This window comes from Clarias gariepinus, chromosome 19, assembly GCF_024256425.1.
Source record: "Clarias gariepinus isolate MV-2021 ecotype Netherlands chromosome 19, CGAR_prim_01v2, whole genome shotgun sequence".
NCBI classification, from domain to species: Eukaryota; Metazoa; Chordata; class Actinopteri; order Siluriformes; family Clariidae; genus Clarias; species Clarias gariepinus.
The window spans coordinates 3,541,751-3,559,099 of NC_071118.1; the positions used below are offsets into that span (position 1 = coordinate 3,541,751).

General features: G+C 38.5%; 1 protein-coding gene across 1 annotated transcript; it reads left to right on the plus strand.

The window, feature by feature from the left end:
- Positions 1-503: 503 nt before the first annotated feature.
- Positions 504-8,184, plus strand: serpinf1 (serpin peptidase inhibitor, clade F (alpha-2 antiplasmin, pigment epithelium derived factor), member 1). Its single transcript, XM_053477895.1, has 8 exons — positions 504-594; positions 1,817-1,900; positions 1,980-2,169; positions 3,897-4,052; positions 4,175-4,378; positions 5,968-6,107; positions 6,899-7,109; positions 7,297-8,184. Exons 2-8 carry the CDS (start codon positions 1,838-1,840, stop codon positions 7,560-7,562), a joined length of 1,230 nt encoding a protein of 409 aa, XP_053333870.1. The 5' UTR covers positions 504-594; positions 1,817-1,837; the 3' UTR covers positions 7,563-8,184.
- Positions 8,185-17,349: the final 9,165 nt, after the last annotated feature.

Below are 17,349 nucleotides of genomic sequence, written 5' to 3' on the forward strand. Positions count from 1 at the left end.
ATGATGGAGCTTCTCGCCACAAGGCAAAAGTGATAATAAACGGCTCTTGAAACACAACATTGAAATCTTGGGTCCATGGCCAGGAAACTTCCTAGACTTTAATCCCATTGAGAACGTGTGGTCAATCCTCAAGAACAAAAACTCCAAGCATTGATTATGCAAGAATGTGCTGCCATCAGTCAGAAGTTGATTGACAGCATGCCAGAAAAAACAAGAGTCAACACTGCAAATACTGACTCTTTGTTTACATTAAACTTAATGTAATTGTCAATAAAAGGCTCAGATACTTATGGAATACTTGTCTTTTTACCTCAGTACATCATAGTAACAACTGAAAAAAGACCTAAAAACACTGAAGGAGCAGACTGTGTGCTTCCTAAAACTTGTTTCTTTCTCAGAAAAAACTAACAAACTAGTTTCAGAATACCGCCACGTTCGATTCGCTCGTGCGTGCGAGTCGGTTCGTGTTTGAGTGAATCGAGTCTTTTTTCAGTGAATCGACTCTTTTTCAGTGAATCGCGACAGGGCTGCAGCGAGGAGGACAGCGGCGGCTCCTGAAGCAGGCAGAAACACTGCGATACAGCGGGCAAAAAGGTCAGTAAATCAATGTTAATAAACTGTTTCCTTTGCAAAATATACAGTGCTTCATGTTTTTATGACATTTGATGTGGAACAGTTTTTGTTTCAGTCTGAGTTATGAATGAAGTCCAGGTCCTTTCATGTTTCCATCCATGCAAGCTGTTGTTGTTGTTCTTTTCTTTTTCCTTATTTATAAACATATAAAATTTTTCAGAATTGATATAAATACTTGTTTGTTTTTTTAAATAAAGTTAAATTTAAGATAAGTTAATTTTTGCATATAAAGTTTTCTTATTATTATTATGGCATGGAGTCTCTTTATTAATGCAGGAAAAGTAAAAACTTGCACACAGTGTGAGCACTGATTTAGAAAATGGATCTAAGTCTTAAATGTGCTTTTATCGCATGTTTATTTTTTTTTCAGCCACATACAGTAATACATGCCCTTTTCTAACAATTTTGCTATAATCAAAGCTATAATCAAACTCCCCCATAATAACTGTATCTGTTTTACCTTCTCTGATCTTGCTTTCATTCCTTTGGCAAAAAGATCAAAAGAAAAAATAATGTATGTTTCCAGTCAGACTGCATAAAGTTGAGTGACACTTTAATAAGAGTGGGTGCAAGAATAGCTCCTCTCAGTGGAGTTTTTGCGGTCGTGGTAGAGGACAAGGCTAGGTTGGATGGGTTAAGATGGGGAGAGTGGGATCTGGCTTCTGTTTCTGTGATGGATATTCATCATTCTCCCCGTAGAAAATTCTTAGCCAACTTTAACGACAAACAGATGTGCTGCTGAAACAAGAGCATTGAAAGACCGTGTGTGTGCGTGTGAGCATGTGTGAGTTGGAAATTCTTGCAGAGGCACCCTTTTGACTTTAGTCCTAAATAAATGATCAAAGCTATTGCAAGATTGGCAGAGTGGATGTTTTTTTCATCGATTTCCAAACCTAAGGGTTTTTTAGACGTGCACACACACACACTAGTTAGTGTCCGTTAAATGAACACTGGTCAAGTTGCCCAAATGAAAAGGTTGCCCAAGTAAAATTGCAACAAATGATTAGAAATACAGACTCCACCTGAAGCCAGGGGTCAGGACCCAGCAAGATACCGTGGATGGATCTTGTGCATCTCTTAAGCCAACTGCTTGCTGTGGATTGACTTAAACTCTGAACAATGTGTTCACTTTCACAAATGTCATTTCACAAATGTGTTTAATTTTTGTGTTTTTTTTGTGTAGCATTTCTTCATATCTTTCATAATGATGAAGATCATCTTTCTGCCATGCTTATTGGGTCTTCTCTCTCTTTCCCTTGCTCAACAGGTAGGTCCCCTCTTTCTTAGATCTTCATAGCTCACTCTTTTCTCCACCACACCTTTCTATAACCTTATTTGTCTTTCAGTCTGACACCGAGGAAGGTGGAGCTGAGGATGAGGTGGTCGACCTCTTCACTACACCTCGCACTAAACTTGGTGCTGCAACCTCAGACTTTGGTTACAATCTGTTTCGGGCGCTGACTGCCCGTGACCCTGCGGCCAGCATCCTCCTGTCACCCATGAGCATCTCAGCTGTCTTTACACAACTCTCCATGGGTAAGCCTTGCAGCAACTTTCTAGCTTTTTTTTGGAGACAGCAGAAAGTAATTAGTTGTTTAGTATCATGTAAGATCTTCAGATTTTTTATTTAATCTCATCCTTAAAAGGAAAGATATGTTTAATTAACTATTATTGCCGGCAAGCTATTCATGGTCAGGAGCCAGAGGAGCAAATTCGGCATGCTGACTGGATGGAAGATATAGCATTACTCCATTTCTTTCCCTATCAATTAAAATGACATTAGTCATTCATGGAAATCTGTGAGCTCATGGATGTGGAAGAAGGCGGATAGCATTTCCTTCCAATTGACACAGCATAAGCCATAAAGATAGGGGAAAACTTTGATTTACTCTCTCACTGTCTATACCACTTTATCCTATATTCAGGGTCGTAGGGACCTTGAGCCTATCCCAGGAGACTTAGGGCACAAGGCAGGGTACACTCTATACAGGGTGCCAATCCGTTGCAGGGCACACACACATGCTCGTTCACACACTAAGCGCAATTTGAAAACACTTATTAGCCTAACCTACATGTCTTTGGACTGTGGGAGGAAACCGGAGTACCCAGAAAAATCCCACCAAGCACGGGGAGAACGTGCAAACTCCATGCACACAGAGACGGGAATCGAACCTGGACCCTAGAGGTGCAAGGTGACAGTGCTAACCACTACATCACCGTGCCGCCTAACGTTTATTCAGTTATGTTTCATTATTCTTTTGTGTGACAATTCTTGTATCGCCACACTGACTCCAGAATAGAATTTTTTAATCTCGATTAATTTCAATAAATTCTATTTATTTACTGTAAAGGAATAATTTTTCAGTTTATTTATGTTTACATTTAAGGTGGTAAAATGTTACTATTCCTTTAAAATCCTACAGGTTGTAAGACTTAACCATTCACACATTGGGAAGGAAGCACAGTCATATGTAGATGGAAGGTTCTTTCTATGTGTCGCCCAGCACATTGGACAAAGGATATACATCTGCCATTTCTGTGGCAGTTACTTACAGGGCCAGGTTGTCAGCTCAATGCTTGATTGTAACTGACCCTAGGGACCTCCTGGTCTGTAGTCCAACACCTTAAGGCGTGAATAATTTTTTGAGTATAATATATGATTGGGATGTGGGCATTGGTGGCTCAGTGGTAAGTTTCTCACCTGCCATACAGAAGGCCCAGGTTTGATTCCCAGCCAATGCCCAAACCCCACCCTCTGGATGCAGTGCCAGCATGTATAAAATGTAAGTGGTGTGGATTAGATGGTTCGCTGTGGCCATGCTCCGGCGGGAGCACCCAAAATACCATGCAATATATGATTGGGATACGTATAGAGTGGAACCTTGGATTACGAGCATAATTCGTTCCGGAAGCGGGCTCGTATTCCAAAACACTCATAAACCAAAGCAAAATTTCCCATAGGAAATAATGGAAATTCGAATTATTCTACTGCTTGGCTGGAATGCAAACCTCCTGGAATGCATACTGGCCCCAGTAGATATGATTGGGTGACCCAGTCCGGCGCTAGACTACCATTTACTAATCAAATTGAAGAATTATCAGTCATGTATTATCCGAACCATGCATTTAGCTAATGCCTGGATGGGTATAACAACAAAAAAAGTATATAAAACACTATAATGTGTATAATGTATGACCAGGGAATTAAAGATTCTCATATACACCCTCTTTGTTAACACTTAATGGTTTCTTTGCTGTTTCAGGAGCATCTGAGCGCACAGTGAGGCAGCTGAACCGTGTCCTGCGCTACCACAACCTGAATGACCCGCAGCTTCACGACACTCTCAAAGACCTCCTGGCTTACCTCCGCGCCCCCGCCAAGGGCTTCAACTCTGCAGAGCGCCTTCTCATGGGGAAGAGTGAGTGTACTCAAGCATAAATTTGACAGTTGTCCGATTCTAGAGGAAATTTTAGTTGTTGTTTTTTGTTTGTTAAATCACATGTATATGTATCTACACTCCGTTTTTATCTTTCTCTTAAGGACTCCGCCCTAACTTGGAATACCTCAATAGTGTACAGAAACAGTATGGGGAACGTCCCCAAATTCTCATGGGTGGGCCTCGGGAGATCAAGCCTATTAATGATTGGTTCAAACAGCACACAGGGGGAAAAGTGGACCGTGTTCTTGGAGCTGCTCTTCCACGTAATCCTTCAGTGGTACCTGTGGGAGCAGCCTATTTTAAAGGTCAGTGGCCCATGTGTGTTTTTTGTGAATAACTTTTCCTTGACATTTGACTTAATATGCAAGTCAAATGTTATTTTCTTTGGTAATATTCATGAAAGCTATTTTATATTTAATGGTTTCTTTTATGTTACATTATCCATAAAAAAATACACTGCCTGGCCAAAAAAAAGTGAATCTGGATGAATAAGCAAATACTTACTGGCCTCTTGTGGGAGAATTCTCTTAGTGAATAATATGTTTCACCTGGAAACAATACTTATTCTTTTAAGCTTAACTGATGCAATGAGCAGCTTCTCAGTTCTTAAACAACCATGTCAAAGATGTATCCTGTGGTCATGGAGAAGGTGTTAGTGTGTTTCAGAAGGGGAGCAGTATTGGCCTGAATGAGGCAAAAAGAAAACTATGGCAAGTACTGGGAATTTCAGAAATTGGATTAAGAACTTGTAACGCTCAGATAAAATAATGTTAACTGGAGTTACACTAAAAGGAGAGATCTTTATCTTCGTGGCGGAGTTTTTTAAAACCCAGAACGACAAGGCCATGACCAAAAGTGTATTATACAAAAACTAAACAAAAAAGTGTACCAAAACCAACAAAGAAAACAATATTTACAAAATATATAAAATTAAAAGCTGTGTAAGTGTGTAGACTATCCAAAGTCCAGGTTATTGTAAGAGTGTGTGAGACAGATAAATCAGTCTTACCGGAAATGATGGAATAAAACCGGGAGGCTGCTGTAGGAGCGTGAGTACTGTGTCGAAGCAGTCCAGTCAGTGATTTTCCGGATGAATAAGAAATCCCGCAAAGAACAGCCTCAGCCTTGTTGTTGCACTCCGTATCAACAACAATGTAAACAGCGCACTGTATCTCCATACTCCCTCTCCGAGCTGTTTCCCGGGCCCACTTTATATCAGGGTCAGATGACCATGTGCGTCACCTTCTTCTCGTGAAAGCTGGAGCTGAAACCGATACACATTATTCCCCCAGGCACAATTAATAAGGCGCCGCAGCTTATTTTATCATTTGAGCTGGCTTACTTTTACTCTATAAAAGTGCCCTTTATGTGGCAGTGTCTAATACTTTTTAAAACCTGGAACGGTAGTGCTGAATTATCAGGAAGAAATACAGGCAGTGTTATGATCTGGGGTTGCTTCAACAGGTCACATCTATTGAGTTTTATTTTCCTGATTGCATGGACATATTCCAGGATTCAGATTGTGAATAGTGGTTCTAGGAGCATGAGGAATCTCTGCCATTAGTGTTTGCCTTAAACCCATTGAAAGTCATTTGGATGTCATGGGTGCACCAGACCCCTGTGATCCTGTATACAGGATAAAGTGGTATAGATGATGCTTTAATTCTCTGATCATCAATTTAAGATCTCAGGCAAAAAATGAATATAACTTTGAAGGGGAATAATTGTGACGTTCCATAAGGTTGATCATGCACGACATAATCAAAGCTGAAGGCAGATCAATTAAATATTAGTGTGTGACTTTTTCTTTTCTTTTTGACTCAAGCAGTGTATTTAATAGATGAAATATAAAAAGTGGTATAATTAGTAAAATCCAAATGCGATTTCATTGTAGGAAAATGGAAGACCAGGTTCAGCCAGGCTGATAAGAAGGAGGAGTTCCAGTTGGATGGACAGTCTCCAGCTACCATTTCCATGATGAAACAGGATCATTACCCAGTAACGATGGGCATCGACTCAGACCTTGCTTGCACGGTAAAAAAAAAACATCACTATAAAATCAATAATTAAGGTAAAATGTCTATTATGAATGCAACTGAATTTACCAAAACACGTTGACGCATGGATTTATATTCTAATAAGCAAACTTGACTGACATGCCGTTTACCAAGTGCCCTGCTAGTTTGATTTCATTTATTCAAGAGCTCATAGAAACCATGTTCAAGCCTAAATTGTATTATTTTCCTTAGAATAAAATTAGAGTGAAAACGCACACTTAAAGAGTAGAATGTGAGCAACACTTTGTAAATAACAGGCTTTTTGACATACGATTACATTACAATAAGTGGTACTTCTTGTAGAAATAGCTACATTTTCCATTTCACAGCAGCAGCTCATCAGTGTAGATTTTGTTGGGGGCAGGGTGCCATTAATAACAACATACTGTAAGTTGAAACTAATGAGTGAGCCATCGCTGTTAACATTTACATTGAAATTGTACCAAAAGTGACTCATGGAAAAGCTTTTAATCCTCAATCAATTGATATTCCTTTATACTGATTTATTAAGTCTGAGAATACCATTAAGTTAAAACATCTGTTGGATGAGATACAGAAACACACAGCCCCATTTCTCCAGAAAGTATTTTTCGTCTGAAGTACTTCAGAAAGTATAAGGTCTTTATCTAAAGTAATATCTGTCCCACAACCGCTGTCCCAGAACAGAGAAGAGTCTTGATGCATGCCTTTATTGTACCACCATACCAAACCTTTAAAGAATCTTTGTTAATACACTGACTGTTTGTCTGTCCCATTTTTCCACCCTAGATAGCACAAATCCCCATGGAGGATGGAGTAAGCATGTACTTTTTCCTGCCGGATGATGTAACTAAGAACTTGACTCTGATCGAGGAAGCGCTGACAGCCGAGTTTGTGCAAGACCTGGCTAACACTCTCCACCCAGTACAGGTTCAACTCACACTACCAGTACTCAAACTGGGATACAGCACCGAGCTCTTGGGTCCGCTCTCTGACATAGGTAAGACAATTTTCTTTTTTTTTTCTCTTTTTTTAGTTAAATGTTGTTTTGAATTTGGTTTTCATGTTGAGATGAGTTTTTTGTTCACCAATTTGATTGCTACTTATGTAACTGTGTACCAAATATGCGACTGTAGGACTCTGAATGATCAGCTATCATTCTTCTCTTTATCTTTCCCTTTTCCTAGGGTTGTCCGATTGGGTCAATGACCCAGAACTTACCAAAATCACATCTCAGCCGGTGAAGCTGACCACAGTCCGTCACAAGGTTGCCATGGAGACAGCCCCAGAGGGCAGCCAGTACCCCAGCACCGCCTCGGCTCAAAATGGTCAATCACTGGGGCTTTCTTACCATGTGAACCGCCCCTTCATCTTCTTGGTTCGTGATGAGCTATCAGGCGCGCTCCTGTTCATCGGAAAGGTACTCAACCCACGTGACCTGGCGAGCGCATGAAAACGGCATACATGCATGCGCACAGATTGGTAATGATATATGTCAGTGTACTACAGAGCTGCAGGCTTCTATACTAACATCAGGCTTACGATTGAACTCCTTCAAAGCTCCCCAAAAAAATACTAGTGCGCACATCTATTTTTTAACCTGTCCACAGTGCATGAATAGCCACAGGTTAATATGTAAAGCTTATTCAAGAAACAGAGATACAATCCGATTACTTCACAATGTCTTTATCATCAATGCCAAAGCTACGGATATGCACAACGTCCAAAAAAGTTCAATCTTCAGATGATCTTGATGAGTGGATTTGTGTTCTAGGTTTTATGTGTTTATTTGTAACAGCCATATGTGCATAAAACTGCAGAATACTTTAATGCTCATGGATCACCAGACATCTTTGCAAGAGATTTCAAACATGTCAGATGAACAGTGCATTTAAATAGTAGCTTCTTAATAGAAAGTATTTGGATTCTGTATTTAAGTACTTTGCTAATTATTGTCAGTTAAATGTAAGGCATGCATGACTTCTTTTTATCAGTTGGCCATTGTGTTTGTATATTTACCAGCAGAAATAATCTGAATTTGTATAGTAAGATAAATAAAAAAAAATTACAAAACATCTTATTGGTATATTGGTATTATGTTCTTTGGTTGTGTTTATGAGTGTGTGTGTTTTACTACATGGTGCAAAAATCATGCAGAAAAGGTAAAATCCTGCACTCAGTGGTTTTGTTGTGCACCGTGCTTTTTCTGCGTGATTTTTTTTTGCGTTTTCAATGCTCTTGCAAGTAGTAGAGTAGTGTTTTCTCTACTACTTGCAAGAGCATTAAGTATATTTGGCTACAAGAATTAACAAAAACTAACCCTAAATGAAAACAGACTACCATTGCTGTCTCGCCCATCATTTATGTAACAACAATATAAAAAAAAATTCCATGATCTCAAAAATTGAACAGCAACTCATTCATAAATAAGAGATTTCACAAAAAAAAAACAATTTAAGGAAAAAAAAATTTCCGCTTTGATAACGTGTCATTCGCCGGTTGGGTTTTTAGGCCAGAAAACAAAGTAAACCACAGTTGTGACAAATCAGCATGTGCTTTTCCAGGCAGGCCTGGAAGTGTGTTTGTTCTGGGAAAGGTTTCAGTTAGATACCTCTGGACATTTTTCCCTTTGGAAAATTTATAACAGGCCTGCAGATCTAGAAGAGAAAAGCGCAAGTGGAGCCGTTCCAGGTTTGAAAGAGACTTTCATAGAATGCTTCTTTAACACCTAAACTAAAAATAAGGTAAGTACATTAACAGTCAACTTCAAACCCTTCAAGAGAAATCCAATTACTGTATATATACTTTATACACACACACCCACACACATTGTATGATTAGCTGCATAACGTCTTCTCCAGCACATCCCAAAAAACGTCAACGTAGTTAAGGCCTGGACTCAGTGGTGGCCAATCCATGTGTGAAAATAATGATGTCTTATTCCCTCCGAGGCCCTTTCACAATTTGAGCCGCGTCATCTTGGAGTATGTCTGCGCCATCAAATCCAGTGGTGGACAAACCTGGTCATTCAGTACATTCAGGTTGTCAGCCAACCTCATTTTTTTGCTGAAGGTAGACCTGATTAACAGAAGCACTCTCAGATCATAACACTGACCCCACAGGCTTTAAAGAAGACCATTCTTTATGCTTAATAGCAATCTGAATCTTTTTTTTTTCTTTCTTCAAGCTGGAATGATGTGTTTTTCTGAAGACTACACAGCTGTTTAGTTAAGTCCCAGTTCCTAAAGTTCTCATGTGGAAATGCTCTTACTTGTGAGTTCTACTTTAGTTTTTTTGTTTTGTTTTTTAACATGTGATTTCACTAATCGTGTTAAGTGATCTCCCATCACGCTCATTCAGGATGTTTGTTCGATTGCATTTCTTCCTCTAAGGGATTAGTTCCCCACTGTTCTTCCAGGTTTTAATAGTTTTGTTGTTCTTAACCCAATTTTAGTAATCTTCTCAGTTGTTTTCTTCTCTTGATGCAGGATATAAATTTAACTCTGCTTAAACATCCAAAAGTAACATCTGTGCCACAACTACAGGATATGTCTTTTGACTTTTCCCTCCATCAGTTTTGGTTAAAAACCATGTCTGGTATGGTTGATGGCTGAACCATATTAGTCAGTAATTATTCATTGGAAGACTATGTGCTTAGTTAAGTCCAGATTTTTTCAAATAGACATTACCACAACAAGTTACTCAGATGAGCTGTGTGAAAAAAAAACCCTTTTTATAAACACCAGGCTTATCATGTGTCCATGGAACCAACCGAACACGTTTTGTGGTTAGATGACACACGTTTGTTCACCCTCAGCACATTTGGCATAAAAAAGGACTACAAATAAGGAACATTCCTCATGTTAAGCAGAAGCTATAGTGGTGAATCAACACTTTGGGTTGTTTTATGGGTGCTGGTAATTTGGTTCTTATAAAGGATAACTGTATCATGTGAATTCCAAGTGCTTGTACTATTTTCACCATTAATCTGCGTAAGCCAGAAGCTATTGACGTGCTGGTGACATCAAATGCACGTCCAGATTTACAAAGAAATGCTTGCTGAATCACTGAGTATTGGCACATGGGCTTATTGTGAATTTCTCTCACTGGAGTTCTGTTAAATTTTCCTCATATGTAAGATCGTAACAGATAAAGTTCCGGTGATATCCAATCAAACTGAAACAGTAGACTTTGAATTGAACTTCCTCAAATAGAAAAAAAAGTCCAGGAAAGTCCCAGGAACATGCTAGGAACCGTGCTGTGCATTACGTTATATAAATGGTATGTTATTTGCTTTCTGCAGAGCAAGAAATTGCTAGTTTCGCATCCCGGTTATGTAAAAATAAACCAGAATAAGTCTGTGTACTGGAAATGAACAGTGAAGATATTATTTTAGAAAGGGTAGGGGAAGATGGGAAATGCTTCAGCGCTTAAACCCATTGGTGTTAAAGCCTTATGACCAGCAGGTGTCACCAGATGATGGGTTTCAGGCATACAGCTGTGTGAGATTTCCAAAAAATGGAATTAATGCAAAGACATCCATGACTTTTATATTTATATATATATATAAAAAACCTTTTTGACTTTAGTTATCAGTACATTTTAAAGAACAATCACTCTTTTAGAGTTTAATCAAGGAAAGGTTGTTTATAAAGCTGTAAAAGTAGAATCTTGTCCAGGCACCAGAGGGACATGCAGTACATAATGTTTTTGGCAAAAGGAAGTTCTGGGTTTTTTTTCTTTTCTTTACTTGCTCCTCTGAGACCTTGTTGACTTACTGCAACATGCAGCTTTCCCGACTCACATCCTGCAGATTTGCTGGATTCTTTCAAGATACATGTTTGATAGGGGTATTTTGTCCTCTGTTTGAATAAAGGCTGGTAACTAAAATCTAAACCACAGATGCCAGACAATAAGTTATCACTTTTAAAGGATTTTTTTTTTAGGATTATTTAAAAAATGCACATTCAACCCTTGACTTTCTTCCCGACAACAAAAAACATGTTGTTGTGATCTACATTAAAAATAATCCAGTGCATGTTTAATTCCAAAATAAATGAATCAAAAAGGTCTTTTTTTTAAAGGGTAGCCCCTTCTGTAGCTGTGGACTTTATATAAGAAAAACTATGTTATTAGACCAGGAGTGCTCTAAGCTCATGCATGTTTTTTGGAGGATTCTATTTCACACCAGTGTTAATCACATCCAAGTTGTTCTTGTCAAAGAAAACATGCACATTTGGCCTTAAACAGGAAGCACTGTGTTTTCTTATGAGTGCCATTTCACAATAGGATTGGCAAAAGGAAATGGATCGGGGTCAAGTGTGCAGAAGGCTTTTTTTGACATGTCTCTGAATTGTGCATTGTTCAGTTATCACTTGGAGGTCTTTAGAGCTGCTTCACTCACATGTATTAACTTGAGTGCAATCATTCAGATTGGTGGGTTGGCGGCTCAGGGTGTTAAGGCCTGTCCCTGTGCTCTGACCCCAGCCTACTGAAATATGCGAACCATGCAGAATTTCACTGTGCAGGAATCTCTATGTGACAAATGAAGGCTGAACTTGAACAAGTATTTAGTGATATTTTCTAACACTGCTTTGTGCACTGGGACACTCATGTTGGAATAGAAAAGGGTCTTTGCCAAACTGTTTCCACAAAGTTGGAAGCAGAGCATTGTACTGCAATAATGCCTGATCCTTAAAAATCAACGGATAACTTGTCGCTGACTTGCAGAATAGACACATCTGTATATGGGAACTGTACACACAATGGTACTGGTACACATTTATGTACCAACACCACTTGGATAACAGGAACTCGACTTGGAGGTACTACCACGTCCTTCGTACAACCCAGACCTCGCTCCAAGTCATTTCCACATATTTGGTCAATTAAAGGAGTTCCTGGGAGATTTATATTTGACAGATGTGAAGCAGGCAGTCTGATAATGCCTCTGGCATACTGAGAAAACTTTGATACTCTCCAAGGACTAGTATTAGTGTAGCAGGGGATTATATAGAGAAATAAAGGGAGTTTTTACTCTCAGGGGTGTGTTCCGTTATTCTGCACAATTAAAACTCCCATTTTGACTTGAAAACCCCTTGTATGCTAAATATACAACATGGAATGGGAGAAAAACCTTGAAATTCTAGAAATTAACCAGAAATAATTTGAAAAGAGGCGGCACGGTGGTGTAGTGGTTAGCACTGTTGCCTTGAACCTCCAGGGTCCGAGTTTGATTCCTGGGCAGAGTTTGCATGTTCTCCCCGTGCTTGGTGGGTTTCCTCTGGGTACTCCGGTGTCCTCTCACCGTCCAAAGACTTGTAGGTTAGGTTGATTGGCGTTCCCAAATTGCCTGTAGTGTGTGATTGAGTATGTGTGTGTGCCCTGCAATGGATTGGCATAGGCCCCCACAACCCCGAATACAGGATAAAGCGGTATAGAAGATAAGTGAGTGAAATCTTGTAGAAGCATTGCATTGAAAGTCAAGATCTCAATTTTTTTTTTTTGTAGCACATTTGTAATGTTGTTTTTGTTAACTTCCTGGTTATCTGTTCCATTAAATTGCACTATATGGACAAAGGTATTTGGCCAAACCTGTTCAATATTAAATTAAATTATTTCAATCAGTCCCCTTATCTCTAATAAAGGGCAATCTTAATGCTTCAGCACACCAGGACCCTTTCTATTCCAACATGACTCTGCCCCAATGCACAAAGCAAGGACTATAAAGACATGGTTTGATGAGTTCAGTGAGAAAGAACTTGACTAGCCCGAACACAGAGCCCCTGAACTCAACCCAATCGAGCACCTTTGGGATGAACGGAAACAGAGATTGTGAGCCAGGCCTCCTTGTTTAACATCAGGGCTTGGCCTTATAAATGCTCCACAGACTGAATGAGCACGGATTCCCACAGAAACAATTCAAAATGTTTTGGAAGAGCTGCAAAAGGGGAACCAACTCCATATTAAACTGTATGTATTTGGATACAATGTCATTACAATTTGGGCCAAATTCCCATTTGATGGATGTAGTTGGCATGTTTTTAGATGTGTTCAGACACTGATTCGTTTGATCCAACACACTATTGCTAAAACATAAGTGGGACAAACCAAACAGTAATAACTTCTGAACCATATTATGACAAAGAAAATATTTTAAAATTCACTCACTTTTCACTCAAGTTGGTGATGCTGGGGAAAATAAAAAACAACTAAATTAAAACATAATGCAAAATAGATGCATTTGTGCTACTGTTTCCAGACACGGAAAAGTAAGAACATACTTTTGGCTGAAGATAGCTCTGTTGAGTAATACCAAAGAATCTTATCAAACATCTACCCAGGCTTTTACATAATCATAGTTCCATCTACTGGGAATACTGTACATAAACATGTATAAATGAAGTATATGTACACTTTTTATATACCGTATATATACAGTATATATGCAGTGCATATATACTCTATATACTGTATACTATATGTATATTAAGTTACAAAACAATGATTTGGATCATAGAAGGGTCTTTTGGGGTCTGTTAACATGACATGGTTCCCGTTTAGACAAACTTTTGGCTTTCACTTTCAGACCATTACATATTTAAGTCCATCTGTTTGCAATTTGGAAATTTTCCCAGAGAAAAGATTTCGCTGGATATTTAAGCTTACACGTTTCACTTTTGCTCTCTGTTTGCTTCCTGTAACTTATGCCATTAAAAGTAACGATTGAGTGAATATATTTTTGGTTACGCTTTCAAAAACCAATCCTTGTAACATACAGCACTGGCCCTGACACAGTTTGTAGAACGACCTAGATAACATTCCAGCGAAACGTTTATGTCAGTTTGTGTGTTAAAAGTTGGCCTTGGGACAGTGAGAAACGGACACCACCTGCTTGACTTCGGGTAAAGCTTTGAGTTGCTCAGCAGAACTCCCAACAACATTAATCTCAGTTTGACGAAGCACTTAATGTTCACTGTGGAATTCAAACTCCCAAACAAACTTGCTGTAACATACTGTACTGTCAGCCTTCTGGTATACATGATAATAAGTTATACATAAAAAAAGAATAAGTCTATATCTATGGCTAGAAAATGCAATATAATTTTTTCTTTTTCTTCCAGATGTTTTTTTAACTAACTCTCGATAATCTTCTTTGAGCGATCTTGCCTATGCAATTACATTGTATCTTGTTTCTTATTTGCTCTTTAAAATGCCTAACAATGCTTCAATCTGTTGTTGCACAACATCGTACATCATTGTGATGTATTAAAAGTTTTTAAGCCAGGGGTCCTTGGTCTTATTTACAAAGAGGGTTGGTATGGCTGTAGGCTCTCATTCCAGCTTAATTGGAAGCACACTTGATAATGTCACAGAAAATCAAGATGTTCTAAACACAAAAGCTGACTCCGCTGTCCTTGATCTTGTTCTGGATATCTATCCTCCATGGGGGGGGGCCCCTTAAATCACCAGCCTGCGAAAATTACATCAACATAGTGCTGTTGGGTTGTTATGATGCTTCTAGGGAGCTTTATTCCTTATAAACACACATTAAATAAACTTTTAGACTTCCTGCCTTTAAAATATCCTCGCCATCCTTTGTGGACCAACTTATTTTTATTCCGGTTACACATGGTTGCTGATTAGTTTCTAAAACCACCCAAGCTGTCTCTGTCCATCACGTCCCATTTGAAATATCATAATTATGAAGTAAGTGAACTCAAACTGCAACACAATGTTCTAAGTACAGTGGGCATCTCAGATTAAAGTGATAATTTTGACCGTTCCCAATTGAGATTTCGAGCAGGAAAAAGGTAGAACATCAAGTGCAGAATAATAACCGGATAAGTTATCTGTTCTTCTGTGAGTGGCTTAAGAACTGTCTGCAGTAATACAAGATTAGGAAGGTCTATGACTTTTAATCAGTGTTCGCAATCACAAAGAAATACGAAATGCCAGCACATAGGCCAGTGGACAAAAGTGCCAAGATATAGATATTACGATTTTAATGTTGAAGTGTTCTCTTCTTTTCACCCTTGATTGTTTCAAAATGTCCCCTTAGTGGTTTTAAATCATGGCGGCATGGTGGCGTAGTTCGAATACCATCTCGGATCTCCATGTACTTGGTGTAATTAGCATTTCTAAATTGCTCGTGCCCTGCGATGGATTGCCATCCTGTCCACGGTGTACCCTGCCTTGTGCCCTGAGTCCCCTGTGCACAGGATAAGCAATATACAAAATACATGCAAGAGCGATTTTGAGTGTAATATGTTTGATAACGGCAGTTTAAGTATCTGTTTCAAAGAATAACCAGTTGCGAACACCAGTTGTTTGTACAGTATGTATATTCGTCTGAACACAGGCTATTGAAAGTGTTCCCATATAAGGAATCAGGAAGCACAATGAGGGAGTTGTATACGAGCATAGAGACATGAAAAAGTTCACATTATATTAAATAACCTCACAATGTCCTATGAGTTAAAAAAAAAAGATTAGTAAGAAAACAAAAAACAACAAAGAAGTTGCATCTTCACTCAAGATAAGTGAAAAAAAAAAACATCTTGATGATGAGAGACGTTAAAGGAAAGTGTCTAAACTAATTCAGCCTGACAGGAAGGCTATTGCCACATAAAACAGGCTGCATCATTATACTTCCTTGGGACAAACAATCCTTGCCACAGATTACAACCGTATGCTTAATCCATGTATATTTTATCTTCTAAGTCAGTTGTCTTCAAGCTTATGCAAAAAGGAGTAGTGTGACTGCAGGCTTCAACATTTCCCCCAATATCGGAAGCACGCTAGATTATATTTCATTAGAAATCTAGATGTCCTGATTAAAATGACAAAAACAAACTGTAATCCACTTGTTGAAGCAGTTTGTCTAGTTCTTTAATCATGTAGTAAGCCTGCTTGGCTGGCACGAAAACCTCAAGCCCAAGGAACTGACGTCAGAACCGGAGATATTACTCCATGCCATTGTTTTGTTAAAATACACTGCTTTATGTACTTTACATGATATTTGACTATTATAAAGTGACTCAAACAGCAGCACAATGTCAAGGACTCAGATTTTACAACCTCCAATTTTCAAAAGGAAACCACTTGGAAACGCCACATGGTAAACACCACACCACCAATCTCCTACACAGGAACGTATAAGGAGGACTTGAAAGCAGTGAAATTATGATGAAAGATGTTGCAGGAAGAGGCTGAAAGAACATGAAAATGGCAGAAACAATAACAGGATGTTTAATCTTGTTAGCACATATCTGTGATTATAGGAATTTAAACCATCAAGATTATCTAAAGAGATACAGTATGACTTCCTATAAATATTCATGATTATACCCGCACGTCGCCCAGATTGGAAACAGGATTGTACCAGTACACTGTAGATATTACATTATTTTGGGGTGTTTACATTTTGTGACCTTAGATTGGGGAAGAAATGTCATTGACACTCCACTCCACCAGTTCTCCAAACAGTTCACATTTAAAGTTACATTTATGACATTCCAGCATGATTTCTCGTTAAGAAATTCAATTCCTTATCCAATCATCTGGCAGGAGTGTAACGCATAAAATCGCTCTTCAATTAGTTTGCAAGTGTGGGTAGTAAAAAACAGATATCACATGAAGCAAGACATATTAGTACATACCATTGTTTATTATCAAAATTGTAAAAAAAAAAAAAAAAAAATGCATTTTTTTTTTATTATTCAAACAAGTTAATGTTGAAGATTTTATCAAGAATCAGGCATAAAATCAACTGGTTTACAAAAACATATTTCTTTTGCAGAAAAAGCAAAATTGTCATGGTTATTATTTTAGGTGATTTGAGTTATTTTCAGATTCCAGGTTCATTAAGCTCCACTTCAACACCAAATTTATGACTTATTATGTCCACTTGCTTGAGATATGGCCAGTGGGAGTTTGTTCACGCAGTGTGTCTCGGAGAAAACTATTTTGAAAAATGTTTAAATGAGGATTCCATGATGTAGTAAGAAAGAGGGAACTCTCAGCCTGACATCATAAGTTCTCTACTACTTTTAAAAATAATATTATGTGGGTTTATAGCCAAAAAAAAGCATGTTTTTCTATGACAACTGGAGTAACCACCTTGGAACTTGGAATCATCAGGGACCTCGCGATACGATATTACATGATACTTAGGTTCCAATTCGATATCACAATTGTTTTTTATTTGGTTTGTGTTGCACCATTTGCAGGATTATATA